Here is a 24,589-nt window from a genome sequence, read left to right as displayed (position 1 = left end):
TCACAGTTTGACTTGTTCCAACTTTTATGTCTACGTTATAAAATGTGGTTTGTATCCTATTTCTTAAAATAATTAATTTATATTAAAATCATTGTTAGTAATATTACATAGAGATATGTAAGCGTAAGCGTAATTATTGTTTTTAAATATTTTTTTAAAATGTGAAATTGATTTGATATACTGTCGGCCAATATAATAGCCTAATAATTCATCTCTTTTCGACGTCAAATCCCTCATAAAGCTCAATTATAATTTATAAAATAAAGTTATGTATTTGGAAAAACTTAAATTATTCAAATAAAATTGGGAAATAATTTATTTCATTGGATAACGATTGATTGGAGCTAATCTTAACAATAACAAGAAATTTTAAAAAGTAACGACAAAGAATTACTCCAATCTTGATTCATTTTAATATTTCCTTAAAATTTTAAGTTTTCTTAAACATTTCTCTCAATTTAGTTTTCTAAAATATTTGTCTTTAATTAGTGAAGTACTACAATTCATGCATCATTGCATGCAATGAACATAGATCAACTAGACTCCTGTTAATTAATTAAATCTAATTATTGAAACCAACAATCTGAAAAGTGAATTGAAAAGGGATCGATGCTCTATTGACAATTTGATGATAGATCAACTTATATAAAAATAACAATTTGATAATTAATAATTTGTGTCGAGTTCATTAGCAGAAAATATCTGTTTTGCAACATGGGAGATGAGTTGTGACAACATGCCTAATAATGTACATTTATATGTGCCCTTTCCACCAATTTATTACCATGCAACTAACTCCACTTAATAATATAATTGTATTAAATTGATCAACCATCATTTTATTTATGACGACGACGTGATTATCAAAGACGTCACATGCAATAATAAAATTAAATTCGTGAGAAATTATGAATATGTAGTTTTTGTCCAATTATATTGTTTAGTGAATGCGATTATTTAATTAACTTAGGTGGCCGGAAATTAGTTCAATTATACATTGGATTTGCCAAAGATTATGGCACTATTAAACAATATCAAGTGGCACTTATTTAATTAATTAGGATTGCATTATTAACCTTTTCCCCACATGACCGGATTATGTGCAATCTATTTAGTTAAATAAATTATCAACTGGCGTTTTGAGTTTGAAATTACCAAACTATCAACTCCCTTCGTTGATTTTGAAACCAATCAAAGTTTATGTGCTAATATACCTTAATATAAACATCAATTCAACAAATAAAGATTAAATTTAATATAATATGATGTCGTTCTTAAAACGTGACATTGTTTTGGTTAACATACGATAATGTCACAATATTTAAGTAAGACATCAAGTTTTACAACACTGAATCTTGAATGATTGTAAAATCAGAATAAATCAATCCCTTATTTACAAAATAAGAACAAATTAATAATTTTTGTTACAAATTAAGAATAAATAAACAGTTCGATAATTTATATACATATTGTAAAACTGAAAATGATGAAGTTTTGATACTTTATGAGAAAATTATCCCAATAAATGTAATCTACAATAATACTACCAATACTTGATTCAAAATTGGAAAAATTAATAGAGGAGAAAAAGAAATCCACGTGATTTTTCCCAAACCAAAAGCTCTATTTATTATTCTTATATTGTTCATTGAATGTGATGTTGTTGTGGTTAGGTTCTTTGTTTGGACCACTTTTTTCCCTCATTTATTTCCTTTTCTTTTCCTATGTATTGATTGCCTAATTTAATTATTCAATTACACATTATTGTCCCCACCTACAAATAATTAAATATGACGTCCTTGCGTTTGTATCTAAAACGAAAATCCCTCCAACTCAATGCATCAATTAATAGTTCAAATAAATCAATGGTGTAAATAGCGCTAGTAAATTGAGGTAAGTGGAAGTACTACTATTATTTAATATTTTCAAACCATATATAGGAGTAGTATATATATAATAATATAAAGATTAAATTATCGGAAAAATTAAAAAATTCAATTATATTTTGGTTTATATCACAGCTTTAAAGTCACCTGGAAAAAATATGAAATTTACATGCAATTATCTTGTAATGAAAAGATTTGGTCTCCTATATGCGCATTGTTTATATTTTTCAACCAAACGATACCATTTTTAGACAACAACGTTGAGTCGAGAAGTCCATATTTGTTTTTTTTTAATTGTCATAGTAATATATCTTTATCAAAAAAATGTTATAGAATATTTGCAAAAAAATCCAAATTTCATGATTTTTTAGGAGTACTATTTTTAATATTACTGAATAGACTAGAATTTGATTAAATTCAAAAATATTTCATCAATTTTTAATATAAATACTCTTTTTTTCAAAAAATAAAAATTTTGACTGTCCCACAAAATTAGTACATATTCAATTTTGAAAACTTTTTCACAACTAAGCACAATTAATAATTACCATCTACCTACATTAGTATATATTTTCTCTTTTTCTCGCTTAATTTATTATTTTTTTTTGCATTAAAATTTATATAGTCCCCATAATATATATTCTCTCTATCCTTAAAAAAATGATCTCTTTTTATTATTTTAGTTCGTTCCAGAAAATTAATTCACTTTCTATGTTAGCAAATTTTTTTTATCATACATTGCATTATTAGTAAGATGAGTTCCATTATTTACTAATACTAATTCAATGATTTTTCTCTTTCTATTTTTTTAATTAATTTTTGTTGTTAACAAGTTTTTATTTTTAGAAAACATACTCAGATTTCTAAGGGATAGAGTAAATAAATTGTATTACTACTACTAATAAAGCTTATGAGTGAAACCACTGGACTTGCTATTGTGTAACGTGCAACAAACGAAATAAGTAAAATATCAAAAATAATAAGAGAGTTGTCTATTTCCTGGATTTGATACAATCTTGAAAAATTAAAAAAAATAATGAAATGAATGAATGAACAGAAGAAACATTGAACATTGCAAGAAATTTGGTTCATTGTATGTACCCCTCACCTCACCTAGTGGCAGTTTTCTTTATTTGCTAATCAAGAGAGAGAAAGTGGCCCCACACATTGACAACAAAAGATATGCGTATGCACAATACATTAATATATGCATTTGCATTTTCCTAGTATCCATCATCCACCAATCTCTCATCTCCTTCTCTGCTCCTTTTTGCCCTATCAATAGGGTTTTCTTCACAATCTTTGAGCTTTTTTTCCCTCTGATGCATTCAGTGTTGATTGGGGCTCTGTTGATATCCTTCTTGTTGATTGATCTGATCGTTTCTGGGCTTCAATCTGACCTCTTTGGAGCTTTCACAACAATCCCATGTCGAAAGTCTTTGATTTCAGTGGTATGGACTCTTAGCTTTTATGGGTTTTGATCATTTTCTTGAGTTTTTGTGTATTTTATAGGATAAAAATTGAGTCTTGGTGTTTGGTGCTGTTTTGTTGAATATCTCTAATTTGTTAGCTGGTTGAAGAAATTTAGTCCATTTACTGAATTTAGTTTTCCTTTTTAGATTGATGAATGTTTTTGTATCATAATATGTATGTTAGTTTCTAGCTGTTTGTGGGTATTGCTCATATTCCTTAGTTTGTGTGTTATAAAGGATAAAAATTGAGTCTTTGCTTGGTGCTGTTTTGTTGAATCTCCTTATTTTGTTAGCTGTTTGAAGATTTTTTTGTTCTTTTAATGAATTGAATTTCTTGTTTAGATTTAGATGATAGTTTGTGTATCATAAGTCTTGAGATTTAGCTGCAAATTGCACTCCAATACTATCCTATGGTTGAATGAAAGCTTATTATGTTCTTGACCTGCTAAAACCGCTAAGAATTTGGTTGAGATGTGTGGTTTGATCATTGATGATGATAATCTAAATTTAAAGATGATATTTGCTGACTTGGTTCCCAAAATCTGTGCCTTTTCAGGTAACAATGGGTTTATGTTCCAAAACCCTAAAGAATCTAGCCCCTTTTTGTCTCTTGGGGGTCATGTCGACGTTTACTTTCCTCCACGGAAGAGATCTCGCGTCACAGCTCCCTTCATTGTTAGTGAAGATCCGAAGGAGCAGCCTTCCATTGAGGTTCTTCCTGATGAGTGCCTGTTCGAGATCTTCAGACGGCTTCCTGGAGACGAGGAGAGGAGCATATGCGCCTTTGTATCCAAGCGTTGGCTCATGCTTTTGAGCAGCATCTGCGCGGATGAGATCTGCAGCTCTGTTGCTCAGGCCGTGGAGCCTGAGATCGTATCCTGTTGCACGAAGGCTGATGAGTCTGCTAAGCCTAAAGAGAAGGCTGAATCCGTTGATCTGAATGATGAGGAGTGTGTAGATGTTGACCCTCAGGGTTGTCTGTCGAGGTGCCTGGAAGGAAAGAAGGCCACGGATGTGAGATTGGCTGCGATTTCTGTTGGGACTGCAAGCCGTGGAGGTCTTGGAAAGCTATCCATCCGAGGAAATTCTTGCACTCGTAGGTTGACAGACGCTGGATTGAAGGCTGTGTCACGTGGTTGCCCTTCTTTGAGGGCTCTTTCTCTGTGGAACGTATCCTCTGTTGGTGACGAAGGGCTGTCTGCAATTGCAACCGGTTGTCGTTCTCTCGAGAAGATAGATCTCTCTCATTGCCCGGCTATCACGGATAAGGCCATGATTGCGGTTGCAATGAACTGCCCTAATCTGAGATCTGTTACTGTAGAATCTTGCGCATACATTGGTGACGAGAGCTTGAAAGCTTTGGGCCGATACTGCCCCAACCTAGAGTCGATCACGCTTAAAAACTGCGCACTTGTTGGCGACCAGGGGATTGCCGGTCTGTTTTCTTCAGCTGGCCACATCCTAACCAAAGCTAATCTTCAGGGGCTCAATATCACCGACGTGTCTCTTGCTGTAATCGGGCACTACGGGAGTGCAATGACCGATCTTTCTCTCGTTGGCCTACACAATGTGAATGAGAGGGGCTTTTGGGTGATGGGTAAGGGCCAAGGTTTGAAAAAGCTGAGATCTTTATCAATTGCTTCGTGCCAAGGAGTTACTGACGCGGGGCTTGAAGCTATTGGTAAAGGCAGCCCGGATTTGAAGGTCTTCAGCCTCCGGAGAAGTGCTCTTGTGTCCGACAATGGAGTCGTGTCGTTTGCCAGAGCTGCTTCGTCGCTTGAGAGCCTTAAGCTCGACGAGACCCACAGGATCACTCAGTGTGGGGTTTTCGGCATCCTTGCTAGCTGTGGGGGGAAATTGAAGGCTCTTGCTCTGTCCAATTGCTTAGGGCTCAAAGACTCCAACTTTGGATTCCCATTGAATTCTATCTGCATGTCTCTACGATCATTGGCCATCCATAACTGCCCGGGGTTCGGTGATTCCGGCTTGAGCATGTTAGGCCAGCTGTGCACTAAGTTAACCCACGTCGAACTCCACGGCCTTGAAGGAGTAACTGATGCAGGCCTCATGCCTCTTGTTCAGTCGACGGAGGCTGGTCTGGCGAAGGTTAATCTGAGCGGATGCATTAATCTAACCGACAACGTGGTTGCCAAGATCGCTAGCCTCCATGGGGAGACTCTGGAGGTTCTGAATCTCGAAAGATGCAGCGGCATCAGCAATGTGAGCTTGATGTCGATCGCAACGAACTGCTCGGTTCTTCGTGAGCTGGACGTCTCCGGCTGCAGGGTAACAGATTCGGGTGTCGCCCTCTTGGCTAGGGCCGAGCAGCTGAGCTTGCAGGTGCTCTCCCTCGAGGGCTGCTCCTTGGTGTCGGACAAGAGCTTGTCGTCGTTGAAAATGCTCGGTGCGACTCTGGTGGGGCTGAACATCCAGCTCTGCCATGGAATCAGCTCTGCTGCTGTTACTATGCTTCTGGAGCAGCTGTGGAGATGTGACATACTTTCTTAAAATGCAGAAAAATCAAGAATTTGGATTTCTTGATTTTTTAGAGCATTTTCTATCTAGCAAAGGTATTATTATTAGAAGGTTTTTGGGTCCATCATGATATGTCGTCGAGGGGTCCGGACCGGCGTCCGCTTCATTTTTCCGGCAAAACCACGGCCACGCTTTTTCGCAGCGTCTCATGCTGTTTTTTAAGGTCGTCTCTTCCGGGTGACGGAAGTGGCTTCTGTTTTGTGGCCGTTGGTCGTTGCTGAGAATTCGGACGTCGGGTGCTGGATCTTTCGGACTTTTTTAGGTTTTCGGCCGAGCAGTGTGTTGCTCGGGTGGAAGCTTGCAGCTGTGGTTCCGGCTAGGGTTTTATCGCGTCTTGTGTCGATGTTTGATGTTGTTTCTCGGTTGCTTTGTGGCGTCTGTCGACCTGTTTTCGTGGGCTTTGGCCGTGGCGGCGATGTGGTTTTCGAGCCTGCCGTCATGACGATCTCTTCTTCAGTTGTTGAGGAAAGGGATCGTTTTTTAGTTTTTCCAAAGCCCTAGTTTTGCAGGTTTCTCTTGTTGTGAGATGTCACTTTTGCAACCTTGTTATGTTCCTTCAATCTATCTTCCACTTTGTCTTCTATGTTTTGTTAATAAAAGCCTCTTTGGATGACGTTTTGTTTTCATTACGACGTCGTTTTAATACGCACATAATCGAAAAATTATTCATGGTCGTATGAGATCATCTTACGGATTAAAATACATAAAACAAGTTCGATGTGGGATCGTCTTACGGATCAAAATACATAAAACAAGTCCGATGTGGGATCGTCTTATGGATCAAAATACATAAAACGAGTCTGATGTGAGATCGTCTAACAATTATGTAAGACAGTTTGAACATATTATTACAGTCTTATTAGATCGTCTTTAGATCAAAATACATAAAACGGGTTTGAAAGATCATCTTTTAGATCAAAATTCATAATACGGGTTTGATGTGAGATAATTTTAACTAATTTTTTCAACTTATATTTCTTAAAGCACGTGTAAAAAAAACGAGACCAAAATACATAAAACGGGTTTGATGAGATCGTCTTTTAGAGCAAAATACATAAAACGAGTTTGATGGGAGATAATTTTAACTAATTTTTTCAACTCGCATTTCTTAAAAACGTGTAAAAAAATTAAAAAACTATTATTCGTGAACGGATAGAACACTGCGCAAGAGTATTGTAACACGTAAAAATATAGGTTTTGGATTCAATTATCAATCTTGATCATTTAAAGCACATTGAAGCAAAAAAAGAGATACAATAGTCTTAGCAAATAGAAACCTCAAAATTTCCACTATGAAAACATATTTAGACATAAATTAGCAGCAGCTTAAACACTCAGTAGCAGCAGATTCTTCAAATAAAAGCAACAATTTGGTCGATGACTATGGACAACAAGGACACTTCCAACCTTAACAACACATCTATTACTTCGATCCAGTTTTTATCCGAACATCGCTCACACCGCAACGGCCTCTTGCACCACGACGTGGTCCTCAGCCATGCTCGCTGCCTCATGTTTCAGTGTCTCGGATGCCACTGCCTTTTCATTGGCTGTCGGCCTTTTCTTCTCGTTGGACGACTTGGGGTCCTCAGACGGCAACCTGGGAAGAGACTTCCTCATCGGCTTCTTCACGTGGTCGTGGCTTGGCGTTTTGGCGAGCGTGTCCAGGCTTAGCCTAGCTGGGCGAGCCCCGTTTTCTTTGGATTCTGCACTTGGCGAAGCCTTCTTCCGGCCAAGCTTCGGAGATTTTGGCCTCGTAGTAGGAATCTACATCACCGAGTTCAAAATTGTTCGATCCATCAAAGTATACGACGGATTAGACGAAATTATAAGTGAAGTTACCTTCTTTAGCTCCACCTTTGGAGGTGGAGGTTCTTGATAGAAGCTTGGCATAGGCATGGCTTTGAATCCAAGAGTTTTTCTCAGCATTTTGATCTCGGTATCCTGAGATTCCTATACAACAGAACACGGTAAATCCGGCTCGTTGCCATACTCAACCATCTAAAGCTATAGACCGATGATATGATATGATACGAGGGTGTACCTTACTCTTCGCCTGCAGATTGGTCTTCTCTGCTTCCTTTGCCTGAATCTTCTCCTCGAGTTTGGAGTAAAACTGTTGGAACGAGACAAAGGAATAAACCGTTGCTACCATATCACGCACAAGATTGTTCAAATTAAGGCAGATGGTGGGATGAATTGGGAAAGGCTAACTAACCTCTCTTCGTTTCTCAGCCCTTTCATCGCATTTGAAGCTGAAACCGTAGGTTGGTAGAGCACCCGATCTGCGGGCCCTGGCATCTCCGGCAGTAGGGCTTCCACAACGCGCTTAAGGATAAACCAAACACAACATTTATGTCACGATTAAGAAAATGATACTATAAACGAACCTTGTCCTTCTGATATCAAGAGAAAGGATGCAAATGCAACATATACAAAGGATACGATGATGACTGTGAGATTTCTTCGATTTTACTAGAAGGGCTTTCCACAAGAGCCTTCAGCTTTGTCTTCTCCCTATAGTCAGGAATACGAAATTCATAATACTGTGGAATTAAAAGGAACGAAGCGTTTTTGATGGGAACGTAAGAGATTCAACATCAGTCACAGTTTTCTTGCTAGAAAGATTCTTGAAACGAAATAGCCATCAAATTTGACAGTGTGAAAGAGCATACTGAAGTTCTTCGGCCTGTTCTCCACTCGTGGAAGATGATGTTGCATCGGGGAGGCCATGTTGCTCCTAAACATCAGAAAAGAAGTAAGAAACCCGAAAAGAAAATCCATACATGTACATTACATTTTTTTATTATTATTTATAACCTTAGAGCTATCTTGGGCAGGTGATGCTTTTGAGTTTACCGAGCATTGCTTCTCATTAGACGATTTACTCTTTGATCTTAAAGCAGAAGTCTGTCTCTGGCTCGATTCTGAAGCATCGCTACCATTTGAAGCAACGTAAGGTTTGCTAGCCTCTTTCCTGTTCTTGCTCTTGCCTGAAACTGTTGCTGCACCATTTTTGGGGCTCGATGCTTTACCGATCTTGAGTGGTTTCAAATTCTTGAAGACGGTGGTCTCTTTAACTTCAAGTTCCTACAAGTATACTAATTTGTTAGAGCACTTGCTGTCTTGCTAAACAACCGAAAAACACGTTTTAAAACGCCTACCACTGGCTTGACAGCAGGGTCCAACTTGACAGCATTGTCAAGACTATCACTGAGTCCCTCGACTTCTAGGTTGCCATTGGGAGCCCCGTTTACACTTGGAGAGACGGGGATGAGTACAGGAACGGCTTTTTCAAATCCATCCCCATTCCCAGCAACTGGAACGGCACTCTCAGTGTCCATCTCTTCCATTCAACCTAACAATTTGTTGTAATTAACATCATAAATCTTGGACATAATATGCAAAGCCTTCACCAAAATTTTGCCTTTAAATCACAACAACAGTTACGAAACAACAAGTTCTTCCCTTTCTTGAAAACTGAATGATACAAAATCAAGATTCCATCTTTAGCAACAGCTGAACACTGCGGAATCTAAGTCAAAATCCCAACATTCTAATTGGCCTTTCTTATTTATATTAATCAAGATTCCATCTTTATCAGCAAGACAAGAATGCAACAAATGAACATGGAGAAAACTAACTCAAAATCCCAACATTCTAATTCATCTTTCTTATGAATATAAATCAAGATTACATCTTTAGCAACAATAATGCAACTAATGAACACTGAGGAATCTAACCAAAAGCCCAACATTCTAATCCATCTTTCTCATGAATATAAATCAAGATTCCACATGAACACTGAGGAATCTAACTCAAAAGCCCAACATTCTAATCCATATTTCTCATGAATATAAATCAAGATTCCATCTTTAGCAAGAACAATGCAACACATGAACACTGAGGAATCTAACTCAAAAGCCCAACATTTTCTAATCCATTTTTCTCATGAATATAAATCAAGATTCCATCTTTAGCAACAATAATGCAACACATGAACACTGAGGAATCTAAACTCAAAGAAATTGAACATTCCCAAATGAACATCTGTAGCGTCTTTTGGCAACCAGAAAAATGCCCTTCTTTCAACATATCAAATTAACCAGAAGCACCACCCCAGATACAAATTAATCCTCCAAAAATAAAAAAATCAGCTACAAAACCCAGATCTCCACAGTCCCACACCCACAACAAGATCCCACACCCTTATTGAAAGAGGTGGATTTCAGAAACCCATTTCCACTACACGAAGAAAAACACCATTATCACATCCAAGAAAAGCACACACATTTCGCACATTTTACCTTTATGTGAAAAAGTACTCACCTTTCAAAGCATTTGAAGGAGAAAACAATCAGAGATAGAGTAAATCATTGGAGGGTGAGAGGTGAGGAAGATCTGAGTGTTTCAGATATTGGTTTCGCCTGGTTTTGGTCAGTTGGGAGTCTCAACTTTGGAATGATGATCTTGATAAAAATGTATTTTTCTTGTTTTTTTGAGGCAATAATTTTAGTTTTGTTTTCTCCTTTATACTCTCTTCCTTTTTGTTGTTTTCTGGTCATTGAAAAGATTTTTTATTCGCACACACTCTCTATAAAAGAGCACATAGAAAGTATATGTGATGAGGGTTTTTTTGAGGGTGTATATAATAATTGAGGTTTAATAAGATTTAATAATTTATATCAAATTAATACTGTAGATGTTTATCATTCATGGCAGAATTAAATTTGATAAATTGTCAGTGTTATTTTCAAGAAAACATGAAATACATGTTTTTAAGGTAAAAGAAAATGTAGTTTTCATGCCTAAGTAGTGGATTTAATGATCCCAAAAAATCTATCTAGATATGAATGGAATGATCTTAGAGATATAAAAGTGCCGCTTTAGGGTGGAAGGGCATGAGATGAAAGAGACTTCAAAAATAGATTTCAAAATTTGTAAGAATATTATTTGCACTCATTAAGTTTGAAAGGGAAAGAAAAACCTCTTTGCATATATCTACTTGATGGACCACACCCTCATTCTCGATTTATTTGAAAATATTTGTTAAATAATATAGCTTTTAAATTTGTGAATTGTTATTTATTCAACTAAAATAAGCTTGCTTTCATTGTTTTATTCAAACACAAAGCATGTTAAATTCTCTCCAACATTGAATACAAATTCTTCAATAATCAATAGTACAAGAAAATAAGTGCTAAATAGCTAAATATAAATTTTAAAGATGGACCTTTGCCTGCCCCTTTATTTGTACGAGATTGCAGCTATTCTTACTAACGCTGTAGTATTGGATAAATCATGCAAATGAGTGGTGTGGCTGGCTTAATACAAGCATCACATACTAGAAATATAAATAATTAAAAAAGAGAAAAAATGGCATTTCAATAATAGACAAATATTTGTCTTCACATGGAGTAGTATGCTACTGTCACTGAATTATTATTACGTGGTATTATTATTCATATCCGATTTGACTCAACATAGAGTTAAATTCTCAGTATCTCACAGCAACTTCACCACATACAATGGAAGGAAAACACACACAACACACACTCTCTCTCTCTCTCAGAGTGGTCCAAAACACAAATCATTTCTAAGACTTAAATGCAACTGTCTAGACAGAGAGGGGAACAAGGGCCCTCAAGATGATGTTTCAACCATCCTCTGAGGGTGGGGGTCTGCTCATGCTCTCATCTGAGCTTATTCATTGAAAAGAGAGATGGTGTCGAGCCCGGCTTGTTAGCCGGCATCTACTGCACGTTGGTGGGACATGAACTCGTTTATTTTGTCTACTTTATGTTGATACTACAATACGAACACAATGCTACAAACTAAACTAGAAGCGATAACAAACCAGTGCTCGTCTCAGCTCATGCAGAGCTCCAGTTTGCACCGGTGTCCACTAGCTTGGTGTAGACTTTCTTGAAATCTTCGAAAAAGAGGTTTTGATCCTCTGCATACTTTGAGATCCACCTGTTGGAATAGAAAAGGAAGGAGAGCAAAGTTACTGAATCTGTATTGACACAGATAACATTAGAATGGACCAAATTTTTTGTGTTTGTTGGCATACCCGTAGCATTCATCATCGGCAGCTAGTGCCTTGTCCGAGGGAAGGCCAACCATGCTGGACATGCCGCCTGCGTGAATGAGAGAGAGAAATGATGATCACTGACTAAAAGGGAAAGAAGTTGAACAAGATGGTAAAGTACCTGAAGATGACCCTGATTTCTTTGCAAGGATTTTGTAGTAAGAGTTGTCGAACACTACTGGACTTCCAAATCCTTTGCCTCCTATAGTATGAGCTCCGGATAGAGCAACGAGTTCCTGGGCTCTATTGATGAAAAATGAATGAATATCTATACACATGGGTATCACTGTACATATAGTTAACTGCAAGAAATAGGCCATAGATTTACACTTTCATACTAATGTGAGCTTCTTTGGTGAAAGACTTAAGTTTCAAATATGAGATATGTTAAATAAATATACTTCTGTTGTCTGAGTGATGCTGTCAATAAATAAGCCTGCTGAACTTTATGTGAGATTCAGTTCTACTGGAATGTACAACAAAACAAAGAAAAACTGCATTTTCAGATATCGATACTCACGAGAAGCCTTTGTTTTGAAAACTTTTCTTCATGTTCTTTGCATCGAGCGTCTCTTCAGGGAGCCTCCCAGTGGGATCAGGTACCCTGAGAACCAATATTCGAATATAGAACTTGTGAGAGACTAATTGCTATCATAGTTGAGCGCATCCATGTAGGAAAATAGAATTTAAATTTACGTTGCATCTATTCTTCCCAGTCGAACAGGGATCTCTGGACCTCCACATATCAAAACAGCCTCTGCTCCAGCCACAGCTATCAGATCTGCCCAGGATACTAGAAAACACCAACAAGAAGGAATTAGTTTGGCACATGATTGTTGCTAGACCAAGCAAAACTTTAAGATTCTTTTCGCAAAAAGTACCTGGTCGTACTGATTCCAACTCTTCTTTCACTTTCTCCAGAATCTAAAAAACAATGCATCCATCAGGAGTTAGCTGACTAAACTTTATGCAAAGGTTGCAAAAGCAGATAACTAAACTCAACAGAGAACTAAAAAGGAAATTCGTAGAATAGTTGAGACCTTCGTTTAGAGCAAAAATAGCAGTGAAAAAAACAAAGAGGTTAGAGACAAGAAGTATATGGGGAGCTTGCCTTCACTGTCTTTTGAAGACCTGCATTTTCAGGTCTGTCGAGTTCATAAACTATTGATCCATTCATACCACCTAAAACACATGATAAGATCAGCTAAAAAACCAAATTGCTATATAAATCACCCAGTATACATTACAGGATATATACATGACTCTCAATGCAACTCAATATTTTCAAGAATGAGATGCCTTTCAACTGAAAGAGATAGTATCATTTTCATTGTGATACCTGTTTTATCACCCTCGTCGAAAGTTCCAGCATCATGAAAAACTAAACGAAGGAAACCAGGAGCCTTATTCTTGGTCATAACCTTCCTGATCTCTTCTTGCAGCAGGGACTTTTCACTGAATTGAAAACCTTAGCATCAATAAGCCATTCTTTCCCATAAAAAGAGCACATTATTGTAACTACTAACTAGCATCGACATATTATATGCACAGATACATGGATGTATGTGTGTGTATATACTATATACAGCTGCAATAATGCCAATTTTTTCATCAACTCTCTAAGCACAAATAAGTTCATCTGTCTAATAATGAACAATAAGCACAATACTTACTTCTAACAATACCTAATCAGCTCATTGAAAAAATTCACAAATTAACATCAGCTTGTTGCAAATTTCAACAATCTAATCCAAATCAGCAAAAACGTATAAACTAGATCAATTTGTCTAATAATGAACAATAAGAACACACAATGTTGACTTCTAAGCCCTAAAAATACCTAATCAGCTCACAAACAAGTTCACAAATTAGCATCAGCTTGATCCAAATTCAAACAATCTAATCCAAATCAGGAAAAACATATACCTAAAAAAGCTACTGATAATCCATGCCAAGTAAGCAAATAAAATGAAAGACATTAATGAACTTACTCAGCAGCAGCAATAGCTGCTTGTTTGGGGAGAGGAATCAGAAACGACGTCGCAGCCAAATACATTAGCCCTCGCCTCCCCAAATGCGGAGGCGAAGAAGCCGCAGCGCAGGACACTGTGAGCCTCTTCGCGGCGAACTTAACCAGCGGAGAGCTTCTCGAAGAGAGCTTGAGCTCTCTTGCGGCGGAAACGGAGGCAGCTGAGCTCAGCAGCGCCAGATCGGCGGTGGCGGCGGCGGTGGTTGCTGTGCAGTTCATTTTTAGTAGGTTGTTAAGCTCAGCTCAGAACCGTTAATGCCTTTTATCCAACTGATTTTTGATTTTTTTATTCTTATTAATTTTAAAATAGATGCTTAATTATTAGTTATTGGGCTTATATGGCCCATTTGTTGATGAGTCGATGTTAGTTTGCGGCGAAAGTATTATTAGTGGAAAATTCCACATAAGGTAAAAGAGTTTTTAAAATTAGAAAATTCATATTTTTTAAAAAAGACTTAAAAAGAAATAATTTTAACACTTTTCTGGAACATGGAGAAAGTATTTAAGTTTGAAAGAAAACTGCTCATAAAATTTAACAAAATAGTATTTCACTCTGTTACATATGTGAAGTAGACCAGACCACCATTGATTCAAAACTAAATAAAACTAATCCTTATGTCTTGGTGCAAAAATAAATTTATTTTTGAAAAATTCAAAACTAAAAAAGACCAACTCAACTGGTTGGCTGTTCATGGTCTAATTGGTCAATTTTCTGTAGGGGTGAGGCTTTAGTTTTTTTTTTCCAAACCGAATCGAATAGAAAATTCAAAACTTTATGAAAATAAACATAAAAAATAATTGAATTATCCAAAAGAAACTGAACTCAAAAAATCGAAATCCACACAATGAAAATCAATCTAAACCGAAAACTCGAAATTGCATAAATATATCCAAAACATCCAAAAAACCGAAATCCAAAATACGAAAACTGAACCCAAAAAACTGAAATTACACATTATTTCCCAAAAAACCAAAAATCTGAAATTACTTTTTATAACTGGCACAAAATATGTATTACATCAACTAATTAACGTATCCACACAATTACAATCTTTATAAATCTAAATATTATTACATTTATAAATATTAATCAACACACATAGAGTTTGTTTTTAGTTATTAATATACTTATAAAAGTATAAAATATTAAAAGATATATTTGATGTGTTTATCTATCTATTCTATACATATATAAAAGGCAAGTTTTAGCTTAATTTTGAATATTAATAAGTTTTGGGTCAATTTTTAAATATTTATAAATTTTGGGGTCTATATAATTAAGTTATGATTTTAATTTGTAACCGCCAATCATGCTAATTACAACCGTTACAAGTGACGAAAAATTATACTCCCTCCGTCCCGCTTTAGCAGTCCCATTGATTTTTCTGCACTCATTTTATAAAAATGATAATAAATAGTTAAAGTGGAGAAATAATAAAGTAAAAAAGAGAATAATGTAGATAAGACTCTTCTCTATATTATTCTCTTTTTTACTTTATTATTTCTCCACTTTAACTATTTATTATCATTTTTACAAAACGAGTGCAGAAAAGTCAATGAGACTGCTAAAGCGGGACGGAGGGAGTATATTTTTAAATTTAATTTAGTTTAAATGAGGCGGTTACAATTTAGACTTCATGGCCAAATGATGAAGAAACAATGTGTCATTAAAATTTGGAAACTCATGCTCAAATTATAATTTAATATGAGACAGTTAAGCCATTAACAAATTTTGTAACTCTATTTTCTTAATTTTATCATTTATGATATTATAATTCTATGATCTCTCATGTCATTTTATGGCTATAAAAGGTATTGAGTTGTGGATAAATTACACACCAATAAAACCATTCTCCATTCTCTCTCAAGCTCTCAACATTTTATCGTACATTTTAGGAACATTGTATTGCTCGATTTTTGGAGCTCCGTCAAGTTCATCGATGCCTAGCGTGTTTGAGATGTTATATACGTTAGGAGGAAGTCGTTTCATCTTTGGGGATAATACGTCAATCCGAGAGTACTAATGATGATGTTATTTGTCTTGCTTAAAGAGAGTTTTCCTTAACTAGACTTAATAGTTCGATTATTTTATAATTTTCATTGTAATTTCCATTTCATTTATTGTTTTTTTTTTCATTAGTTACAATAGTTAGAATATCGCGTTTTTATGATTCGCGAATTTTATCGCAGTATTTCTTCATCTTTACACAATTTATTATTTTTGTATATTTATGTTATCATTAGCACTATAATTATATTAAGGGTGCGTCTGGTAGCCCCTAAAATAATTAACATGGCTACTTGGTAAATGAGATTTCATGAATGAGTGGATAGAGTTGTAGGTTGTTTGGTTCAGGCCAACCAAAAATTATAGCCCAGTTTCCTTGGTTTGGTTGAATTAGAGTATGGTTGAAACAAAATTTGCTTGACTAAACTACCCCTCATCACACCTTCTTATCCATCATAAATCATAATCCCAAACCTCAACATGTATCCATGAATTTGTTTCCCAGGACCAACTTCAGCTTGCACAGCACATGCAACAAGCATGCTGACGAGGATCACCCTTGTCGATCCACTGTTGCATACTCACAAAACAAAGCAAAAACATCCTCACATCTCTGCAGCCTCACATAACCAGATATAACAGCAATCCACATCACAAAATTCCTCTCAGCGGCCAAATCATAAAGGCTCCGTGCTTCCCCCATCTCATCTCTTGCTGCATATCCCACAATCATTGAGGTAACAGCCAACAAGTTCCTCATCCTCCTTGCTCTAAGAACACAATCAGCATGCCTCTTTCCTTTTTTTGTTTTGTTTGGGGTCTTCCATACTGAAATTAGACAGATGGAAAGTGAAGCATCTAGGGACTACAACATGCAATGAGGAGCAAATTTTACTACAAAAAACAGTGAAAAATAAGAGCTCATTCACAGAGGGACTAGCTTGATAGAACGAGGGAAACTAGTGTGGATGGAAACCTATCATAACCGAAGAACAACCACATCACTCAATCTGGACTTGGACCATTCACAACTCCAAATTCAAATATGACAGAAAAATAGTAAGGGACGGGCAAATTGGAAGCACAATCTAGCTTATAGCAGATGGCAGATGCACCCCAATTCTGCCAGGCAAACTCATCTTTGATAAAGCAACAAAATTGACACAAATCAGACCCAATTGAATTAAACAACCACACCAAATCCATCTTCTATACACAAATCAAATCTCAAATCACGACTGCATATACTCCGATTATATATACCTCGGGTAGTCTCCGTCGGACAAGGCACATACAATCGATGTATACGCGATTCCCATTAACGGCCTACTACCGGAAATTCGGTGAAGATACTTACAGAGGCAATACGGCGACGAGAACCACAAACTTGATGCGAAAATCGTTTCCAAACATTCACAACCACACACAATTCGCATATTCAAAACATTCCCCAACATATTGAGCTCCTAAACAATGCAATTCGGCTGTGCAAATTGTAAAGCGCAGGGGGAAAATTGTTCAAATCGGACCCAATTTCATACACCAACACCAAATTCATAGTCAAAGCTACCAGATCGAACCAAAAAAAATCGAGAATTCGACATACCCGGATGGAGGTAGTGCGAAGGAGCCGGAATTGAAAAGAGGACGACAGTCGGGAGTGAACAGTTATCCTCGCCGGCGACTGTGGCGGCCAAATTTGACCTTCGTCGGTTCACAAGATGCAATTTTGCAACGGCTACAGAGGGCAATTTCGGCCAAATACCTTCCTCCCCTTGTAATCGGCAAAATCGTGAAATAATACCACTCCCCTCTCTGATTGTGTTGACACAATTCCGCTGATAATAGTATACGCAAGTGTGAAACCCGGTTGTTGTATTCCGGGTCGGCAGATTGGAGGGAGTGCTACCAAACGGGAGAATTGCCCAGTTGGAATGGTGTTTCACGGCTATTTGGGGCTACCAGACGCGCCCTAAATGGTATCATAAAAAATACTAGTAATATTTTATCAGTTATGATGAATTAATAAATTCATGTATGTATAAGTATATATGTATTTGCAATGACATAATTAAGCCTAGCAAAATCGAGTTGATCAAACAATTAGTTGTTCAAACAAAATAAAGCAATATTCTACCAAATTTTGGTTTACTAGGTATATAGTGGATTATTTTATTAGGAAAGTATCTTTTTACAAAAAGAAAACTTGCAGTATTAAGAATAAGCAATGTTTAAAAGTGCAATAAATAAAGATAAGCACCCCAACATTCAAAAAAGGGCTATCATTATACTTTATTAATATAATAATATTAATTCAAACAATGAATGTAATATTTTTTTTTATAGTTTATTATTTGAATTTTTTTATAGTCATAATTTTGGCGTTTTGAATATTATGAGATGTTGATTTATTATTTTGTTTCAAAAGTGATTTATATTATACCGTACGAAGGATTGGTCTAATGTATTTTTCAAAAGTGCCAACACTTGACATAGTCTTTCATTATTGTCCAAATAAATGTGTTTGTCTTGATTCCATTTTAAATATGTTTAATTTTATGTCTTTAGGTGTAAAATGAATTGAGAGTATATATTTGTTGAATTGTCATTATTTAGTATATTTTTCTATTTTTAAATCTTATATGGTTGTGTTGTTTCTCATTTTAATTAATTAATTAACAATTTAAATCATATGATGAAAAAATATTTCTTCGTGTATCGCACGTGGGTTAACACTAGTTGATTATAATATCCGAACCTAACCAAATTTCAAACTATATTACAATTTATTTCAGATTAAATATTCGATTTTTGGGTATTTTCGTCATATGCAAAACCAAATAGTACATCAAATGATATAAACATGAAATGTTTCCATAACTTTTGATCATACCGATGACAATGATGCAAGAATTCGTTGGGGCAAATTGGTAGTCTTCAAGTCCGGGCATTGCTGGATCCGTAGTAGTTTGAGTTGCGGCATTCCACCTTCTTCCACATCTATCCTTTTCAACAAATACGTATCCTTAATGGAGAGCCCTTTGAGGCCGAGGAATCCCCCGCGCAACACTCTCAGCCTCTCGACCAAGCACGCATAGCCACTTAACTTCAGGTACTCCAGCTTTTGCAGCTTGCCCAGCTCCGCCATCGGATCCTCCTCTAGAAATGTGTGCACGAGCGTCAGATAGGTAAGATTCGGCGGGAACACGCCCGGATCCGGGCACCTCCTCATCCTCCCTCGCAGCTTCAGCTTCGTGAGCCCTGCGAGATGAGGGATCATCGCTGGCTCGATCCACAGCGACAGATCCCACTTCAGCTCCAGTTTCACGAGATTCATCATCTCTTCCATCGACTCCCTCGCTCTCTTGAGCACGTCTCCCTCTCTCTCCCGGTCAAGAAACAGACCCAGCTCTCGAACAGGACAGGTCGAGAGCGAGGTTGTGCTGCACCGCAGCAGGTCGTCTACGCTGATGTATTTCAACGTCTCCACATGTTTCCAGCTGAATATGGACGCTAGCCCGTGCACGCGAGCTGCGCTGAAGTAGCGCAGCCGATCCATTTCCAGAGTAGCCTCTGGTAACTCGAGGTTCTCGCTCCTGGCGTCGAGAATCTCAAGTCTTTTGAGGTGACCGAACCACCCTGGGATCCGGATCCTCTCAGCGGATTCAGACTCAGAATCAGACTGTATTCTTAGGTACCTCAGCCTGATCAACGAGCGGAACGAGTGAGGGAAACTCCGCCAACCAACACCTTCAAGGTAGAGTATCTCGAGCAACTGAAAACTCTTCCAGAAACGGAATGGGGTTTTCACACAGACATCGCTGAAGCCATCGGAGACGGAATTGACGATGAAGAGAGAGCGGAGATGGCGGGTATGCTCCATCAGCAGCGTGTCGAGGTTCCGACCATAGACAATGCGATGACGAGGCTTCCACGAGGAAGAGACAGGAGCTATCGTCGCCACCTCCTCTCCCCTCTCGATTATATGAAACCCCATTTCCTCTTTCGCCTTCACCAAACACACTTCCCGTAAAAGATCATGTAAATGGCAGTTTTTAACGCGGCCATCCAGCGTTAAATCCTTGATTTGAACCATGTTTCGATTGATCAACTCGTCTAAATAACCTCTTCCAATATCATCTATACTTCTACTTCCATTCTCTTGGATCAAGCCTAGTGCATGCCATATGCTTAATAACTCATTTGAAGGAATAGTAGCGTCTTCCTTGAAAAAGGCTAGACATAGGAAGCATAATTTCAGAGGGGAACATAAATTTTGATAACTCAATCCCAAAATATTTGGTACATTATTTTTGGGAATATTGGTATCAATTTGATCCAGAACTTCTTGCCATCTTCTCCTGTCTTGAACATCCATAAGTAAGCCTCCTGCCACGCTAATTGCTAATGGCAAACCATCACATTTTTCCAAGATTTGTTTGCCAATACTCTCTAATTCTTCTGGACATGTGCCATAGGTGTGGTTAATGAATGTCTTCTTCAAGAACAGTTCCCAACTTTTCTCGGGATCTAGAAACTTCATCTTAAACACATATTGATCATGCTTTGCAATAATCTTGTTGCGGGTCGTAAGGATTAATCTACTTGTTTTATCTGTAAGGGGACCAAAACTAAGTTTTAGATCACAATTTTCATTTTTGGCCATCCAAAAAAAATAGAACACATTCATTTATGGAAAGTTTTCAACGAATAATAACCCTACACATTATTCTACTAACACTACTTCTCTCTTACTTTTTCTACTTCTCTCTTATTTTTTCCCCTTTTCTCTTACTTTACCAATCATACATTAAAACTCATACCATACACAAAATGATACTCGAAAGAAGGTAGTACTATATTTAACTAGTTTTCATATGCAAACCCGACCCAACCAAGTATCGATTCACAATTTAATCTGATCGAACCATCCGGAAGAAAACTTCATAAAATGATACGAATCTAATTAATATTTTAATGTATAATTATATTATAGGGCCAGCTTCTTATTGCATATAAATAATGTCCAATAATTAAGAACTTTAAAATGGAAATAACATAGAAAAACATACCTTGTTGATTGGGGAAAGCACCGTTGAAACATTTCCAATGGTCTTGCTCCCACACATCGTCCATAACTATGAAATAAGTTGATCCCTCTAGTTGTTTGTACAGCATTTCTTGAAGCTTCTGTAAGATATAATGCTCATCCTTGGTCGACTGCTCCAATATCTGGATTTCTTCAGCCACTTTATTTTTCTTTTTCTCCTCCTCCTTCTCCTTTTTCTCCTTCTCCTCATCCGATCTGGACAGCTGGAAGATGATCTGCTTGATCGTCTCATGTGGAGTAAATTCACTCGACACCACAACCCATCCTCGCCGATCGAATGGACCGCCAACGACGTCGGGGTGGTAGTATATCTCCCGTGCAAGTGTGGATTTCCCAATCCCACCCATGCCTTGTATAACCGCAACTGAAAGCCCTCTCTTCTCCTCATTCAGAATCGCTTCTCGCATCACCTCCTCCACAGCATCTTTAATGCTCACCAGGTGTTCGTCTTTTTGCCAATGACACAACCGTCGCCGCGATTCAGCTTGCGACGTCTCCTTATCCTTCTCCTTATCTGCCTCTTTGACAATCTGTATCCCGTACCTCTCGCGGATTTTGTCCACCGCTTCAAGCCTATCACGGATCGAGTCGATCTCATCCCCGATTTGGTCGAGGTCGTGCATGCGCTTCGGGAAGCTAATGAATCTTTCGAAATGGCCTCTCCTCCCGAGACACTCGGCTTTGATGACGAACATTTCGATGGTGTCTTCAGCGTCGAAAGCAATTTCTCGGATCTTCCTTATCCAATCGCGGACTCCTTCGTCTTTAGCTTGCTTTCGGTTTGCGTCTATTAGAAAAGATTGCATCGATTCCAGCTCATCTTTCAGCAACCGCACCTTTCCCTCCACGCCTCGCAGTAGTTTCACCTTCTGGATCAGCAGATTGCCGAGTAGCTCCACCGCCGATGAGATTGCTGCCTCCGCCGCCATATCGATCGATGTATGAGGTTATAGCGTTATCTCCCTTATTTTATTCTCAGCCACTTAACTAACAGCGCTCTCTTTTCTTAAATTTCATGCTGAAAAGAAATGTCTAGGGACGATTGGAGTATTTATTACACTCGATGGAATCAAAATAATACATTTAACAGAAAGTAGATGAAGTATTATATATATTTATAGGTAATGTTGGACTGATATTATGAATGCTAGTTTGATTTTTCTTTTATACTAGTACTATATAGTATAAAATAAATTTGGCCGAATTTGAAATTTGAGACAAACCTAATACGCTACTTGTCTGATTTTTTAAGAATAATTTACGTAATTAATTTTATGTCTATAATGAATTATTTCTAGTCTTTTTTTGAAAAAAAATTTGTGGTAAAGATCCATCTTTATTTATCATATATATTTATAATTTATCTTGTGGCTTTATTTATTCTCTCATTCTATCAATTGCGGCTACTTTATCTTTACTATTACTACGATGAATTGGTTATTTTTTTGTGGACAATTATGGAAAAGCGGGACACTTTATCTCTTATTTTATTATAAATTAGATTTAATTTTTGTGGACAATTATGGAGAAGGGGGATATTTTTTCTCTTATTTTATTTATAAATATTACTCCCTCCGTCCCGCTTTAGCAGTCCCATTGACTTTTCTGCACTCGTTTTGTAAAAATGATAATAAATAGTTAAAGTGAAGAGATAATAAAGTAAAAAAGAGAATAGTATAGAGAAGAGTCTTATCTACATTATTCTCTTTTTTATTTTATTATTTTTCCACTTTAACTATTTATTATCATTTTTGCAAAACGAGTGCAGAAAAGTCAATGAGACTGCTAAAGTGGGACGGAGGGAGTAGTACTAGTTGTTTTTTCTGTGGAAAATTATGGAGAAGGGGGGCTACTTGCAGGGAATGGTCAATTTCGTATTTGTTGATTTGCTAGTAGCCATGCATTATATGGATAACTTCATATCAAATTATCTCCTAAATGATTAATAAAATTGAGGAAAGTGCTGTGTAGCTCCTTTGAAACAGCAGTACTCCCTCCTCCCGTCTTGTGCTGCTTTTTTCTATTATTGCTTTTTTATTCTTCTTACATCATCAGAAATAGGCTAATGTGGATAACAAGAGTTTTAATTCATAATCCCTACGTCCCATGACAAAAGTCATAATTCACTTTTATCATAAATAGTAAATAGGTCTCTCATTCCACTAACTCACTTCACTCACATTTTATTATAAAACAATATAAAAAAGTGGGTCACATTTCCACTAACTTTTTTAATCCACTATTCTTTACATTTTTAAAACACATGCCCATAATAAGAGTGACTCCTATTGTGGGACGAAGAGACTAATTGATAGAAAGAAACAAGGAAAAAAAGTAGTTGAAATAATTTAATGAATGACGAGACCATAATAATAAAGTAAAATAAAATGAGAAAATGTTTCAACAAATGGATATAGACAAAAAAAGAAATTCGGCCAATTATTGTTACTAGAGAGAGAGAATATTATTTATCGCACTTATTTTTTTACTAACTATGATAATGAATTCTCACATTTGACTAACCCATTCCATTTTACATTTTCCCTCAATCCCATAAAAATAGAGAATTTGAGAATTGACACAAGTATTGTCAGTCAATCAGCCTTGGTAGGCCGACTACTTCACTTGACTTGTCTACAATTTATGTCAATCCAAGGAAAGGAACGTGTGGTTCATGTTGAAGATAGATAATGAGTCATATTAGGATGTTTCTTCTATTTTGAATGATATTAAAAACCCAACACCAGTAGGAGGGCCAAGTGAATATTGGAGTAAAAAATGAAATTAGAAATGAAGTAGTGTGTTCTAAGTTATGCAGGTTCCAAGAGCTGAGCAAGTGTTGGGGGTGAATAATAATACCATTGAATAGATATTACATGAACATTGAGAATAATTGACCTCTTTCCCCAATGAACAAGATAGGTACCAAAAATCAAATAAAACAAATACCATGCACCACCTAGAACTGGTAAGAAAATGAAGTAAAAAGAAATTAGAGCTATCTTAGTAAAAAAAAATGATTAGGGTATAGTATATGTCACCTATATAATCTTGAATAGTAAACGAACAATGATATAGAAGTAGCTGCAAGAAAACACAAACCCTAACTCCTCTTTCGCTTTCTCCAAACATACTTCTCGGAAAACTCTTACAACAAGTTTCGGTAACTTAACTGCAAATTGTTTGTTAAAACTCTTAAATCTTGTCCCACATTGACTTGGTGATGATTCAACTTCTCCACTATTTCTCGGCCGATGGGCTCAAGTTCTTCAGGACGTTGGGGCTGTGAGTGTTTGGTGTGGATGAATACCTTCTTCACGAACAATTCCCAGCTCTCAACGCAGTCTAAACCTTCATCTCGAGGGCATAGTCACCAGGATTATTTTGTTGGGCTAAAATTCAAGTTGAACATGTTTGAATAGGCCTTTTCAAAATTTATAGGCCCATTTTTATTGATA

At 36.8% G+C, this 24,589-nt stretch overlaps 5 protein-coding genes across 7 annotated transcripts; 1 reads left to right on the top strand and 4 right to left on the bottom strand.

The window, feature by feature from the left end:
- Window positions 1-3,093: 3,093 nt before the first annotated feature.
- LOC125213655 (EIN3-binding F-box protein 1-like) lies at window positions 3,094-6,506 on the top strand. Its single transcript, XM_048114312.1, has 2 exons — window positions 3,094-3,337; window positions 3,915-6,506. Exons 1-2 carry the CDS (start codon window positions 3,313-3,315, stop codon window positions 5,864-5,866), a joined length of 1,977 nt encoding a protein of 658 aa, XP_047970269.1. The 5' UTR covers window positions 3,094-3,312; the 3' UTR covers window positions 5,867-6,506.
- Window positions 6,507-7,155: 649 nt separating this feature from the next.
- Window positions 7,156-10,413, bottom strand: LOC125208977 (protein WVD2-like 5). 3 transcript variants are annotated; one of them, XM_048108530.1, is made up of 9 exons: window positions 10,223-10,413; window positions 9,058-9,251; window positions 8,753-8,983; window positions 8,569-8,633; window positions 8,339-8,410; window positions 8,112-8,211; window positions 7,938-8,009; window positions 7,736-7,846; window positions 7,156-7,660 (listed from the first exon to the last, which is right to left on the bottom strand). In XM_048108530.1, exons 2-9 carry the CDS (start codon window positions 9,244-9,246, stop codon window positions 7,349-7,351), a joined length of 1,152 nt encoding a protein of 383 aa, XP_047964487.1. In that variant the 5' UTR covers window positions 9,247-9,251; window positions 10,223-10,413; the 3' UTR covers window positions 7,156-7,348. The 3 variants fall into 3 exon arrangements, with proteins under 3 accessions (XP_047964487.1, XP_047964486.1, XP_047964485.1); XM_048108529.1 differs by having other exon boundaries at window positions 8,112-8,208; window positions 8,714-8,983; window positions 10,223-10,412; XM_048108528.1 differs by having other exon boundaries at window positions 8,714-8,983; window positions 10,223-10,411.
- An 898-nt stretch (window positions 10,414-11,311) lies between these two features.
- Window positions 11,312-14,269, bottom strand: LOC125209145 (putative L-ascorbate peroxidase 6). The gene is made up of 9 exons (XM_048108754.1): window positions 13,976-14,269; window positions 13,324-13,439; window positions 13,096-13,166; window positions 12,866-12,908; window positions 12,681-12,777; window positions 12,505-12,588; window positions 12,106-12,227; window positions 11,967-12,033; window positions 11,312-11,869 (listed from the first exon to the last, which is right to left on the bottom strand). The coding sequence occupies exons 1-9, from the start codon at window positions 14,230-14,232 to the stop codon at window positions 11,767-11,769; spliced, it is 960 nt and encodes a 319-aa protein (XP_047964711.1). The 5' UTR covers window positions 14,233-14,269; the 3' UTR covers window positions 11,312-11,766.
- Window positions 14,270-16,376: 2,107 nt separating this feature from the next.
- Window positions 16,377-17,517, bottom strand: LOC125210004 (pentatricopeptide repeat-containing protein At1g62260, mitochondrial-like). Its single transcript, XM_048109580.1, has 2 exons — window positions 17,379-17,517; window positions 16,377-16,849 (listed from the first exon to the last, which is right to left on the bottom strand). Exons 1-2 carry the CDS (start codon window positions 17,476-17,478, stop codon window positions 16,575-16,577), a joined length of 375 nt encoding a protein of 124 aa, XP_047965537.1. The 5' UTR covers window positions 17,479-17,517; the 3' UTR covers window positions 16,377-16,574.
- A 1,273-nt stretch (window positions 17,518-18,790) lies between these two features.
- LOC125211320 (disease resistance protein RPP8-like) lies at window positions 18,791-22,195 on the bottom strand. The gene is made up of 2 exons (XM_048111055.1): window positions 21,094-22,195; window positions 18,791-20,635 (listed from the first exon to the last, which is right to left on the bottom strand). Exons 1-2 carry the CDS (start codon window positions 22,058-22,060, stop codon window positions 18,909-18,911), a joined length of 2,694 nt encoding a protein of 897 aa, XP_047967012.1. The 5' UTR covers window positions 22,061-22,195; the 3' UTR covers window positions 18,791-18,908.
- Between the last annotated feature and the right edge of the window lie 2,394 nt (window positions 22,196-24,589).

The sequence above is a fragment of the Salvia hispanica genome, chromosome 3 (assembly GCF_023119035.1).
Source record: "Salvia hispanica cultivar TCC Black 2014 chromosome 3, UniMelb_Shisp_WGS_1.0, whole genome shotgun sequence".
NCBI classification, from domain to species: domain Eukaryota; kingdom Viridiplantae; phylum Streptophyta; class Magnoliopsida; order Lamiales; family Lamiaceae; genus Salvia; species Salvia hispanica.
Note: the sequence above shows the minus strand (reverse complement) of the source record. Positions and strands in the feature narration are given on the sequence as shown.

Coding starts and splice junctions, on each gene's coding strand:
- LOC125209145 (XM_048108754.1), bottom strand. CDS start 14,232: ATGAACTGCACAGCAACCACCGCCGCCGCCACCGCCGATCTGGCGCTG. Junction 13,167..13,323: donor CGACGAGGGTGATAAAACAG/GTATCACAATGA, acceptor CATGTGTTTTAG/GTGGTATGAATGGATCAATA. Junction 12,228..12,504: donor TTTCAAAACAAAGGCTTCTC/GTGAGTATCGAT, acceptor TTTCATCAATAG/AGCCCAGGAACTCGTTGCTC.
- LOC125208977 (XM_048108528.1), bottom strand. CDS start 9,246: ATGGAAGAGATGGACACTGAGAGTGCCGTTCCAGTTGCTGGGAATGGG. Junction 8,634..8,713: donor CTGCCCAAGATAGCTCTAAG/GTTATAAATAAT, acceptor TCTGATGTTTAG/GAGCAACATGGCCTCCCCGA. Junction 8,212..8,338: donor GAAATCTCACAGTCATCATC/GTATCCTTTGTA, acceptor AGCGCGTTGTGG/AAGCCCTACTGCCGGAGATG.
- LOC125210004 (XM_048109580.1), bottom strand. CDS start 17,478: ATGTTGGGGAATGTTTTGAATATGCGAATTGTGTGTGGTTGTGAATGT. Junction 16,850..17,378: donor CTCGTCGCCGTATTGCCTCT/GTAAGTATCTTC, acceptor GTCTAATTTCAG/TATGGAAGACCCCAAACAAA.
- LOC125213655 (XM_048114312.1), top strand. CDS start 3,313: ATGTCGAAAGTCTTTGATTTCAGTG. Junction 3,338..3,914: donor GAAAGTCTTTGATTTCAGTG/GTATGGACTCTT, acceptor GTGCCTTTTCAG/GTAACAATGGGTTTATGTTC.
- LOC125211320 (XM_048111055.1), bottom strand. CDS start 22,060: ATGGCGGCGGAGGCAGCAATCTCATCGGCGGTGGAGCTACTCGGCAAT. Junction 20,636..21,093: donor TGCTTTCCCCAATCAACAAG/GTATGTTTTTCT, acceptor GTCCCCTTACAG/ATAAAACAAGTAGATTAATC.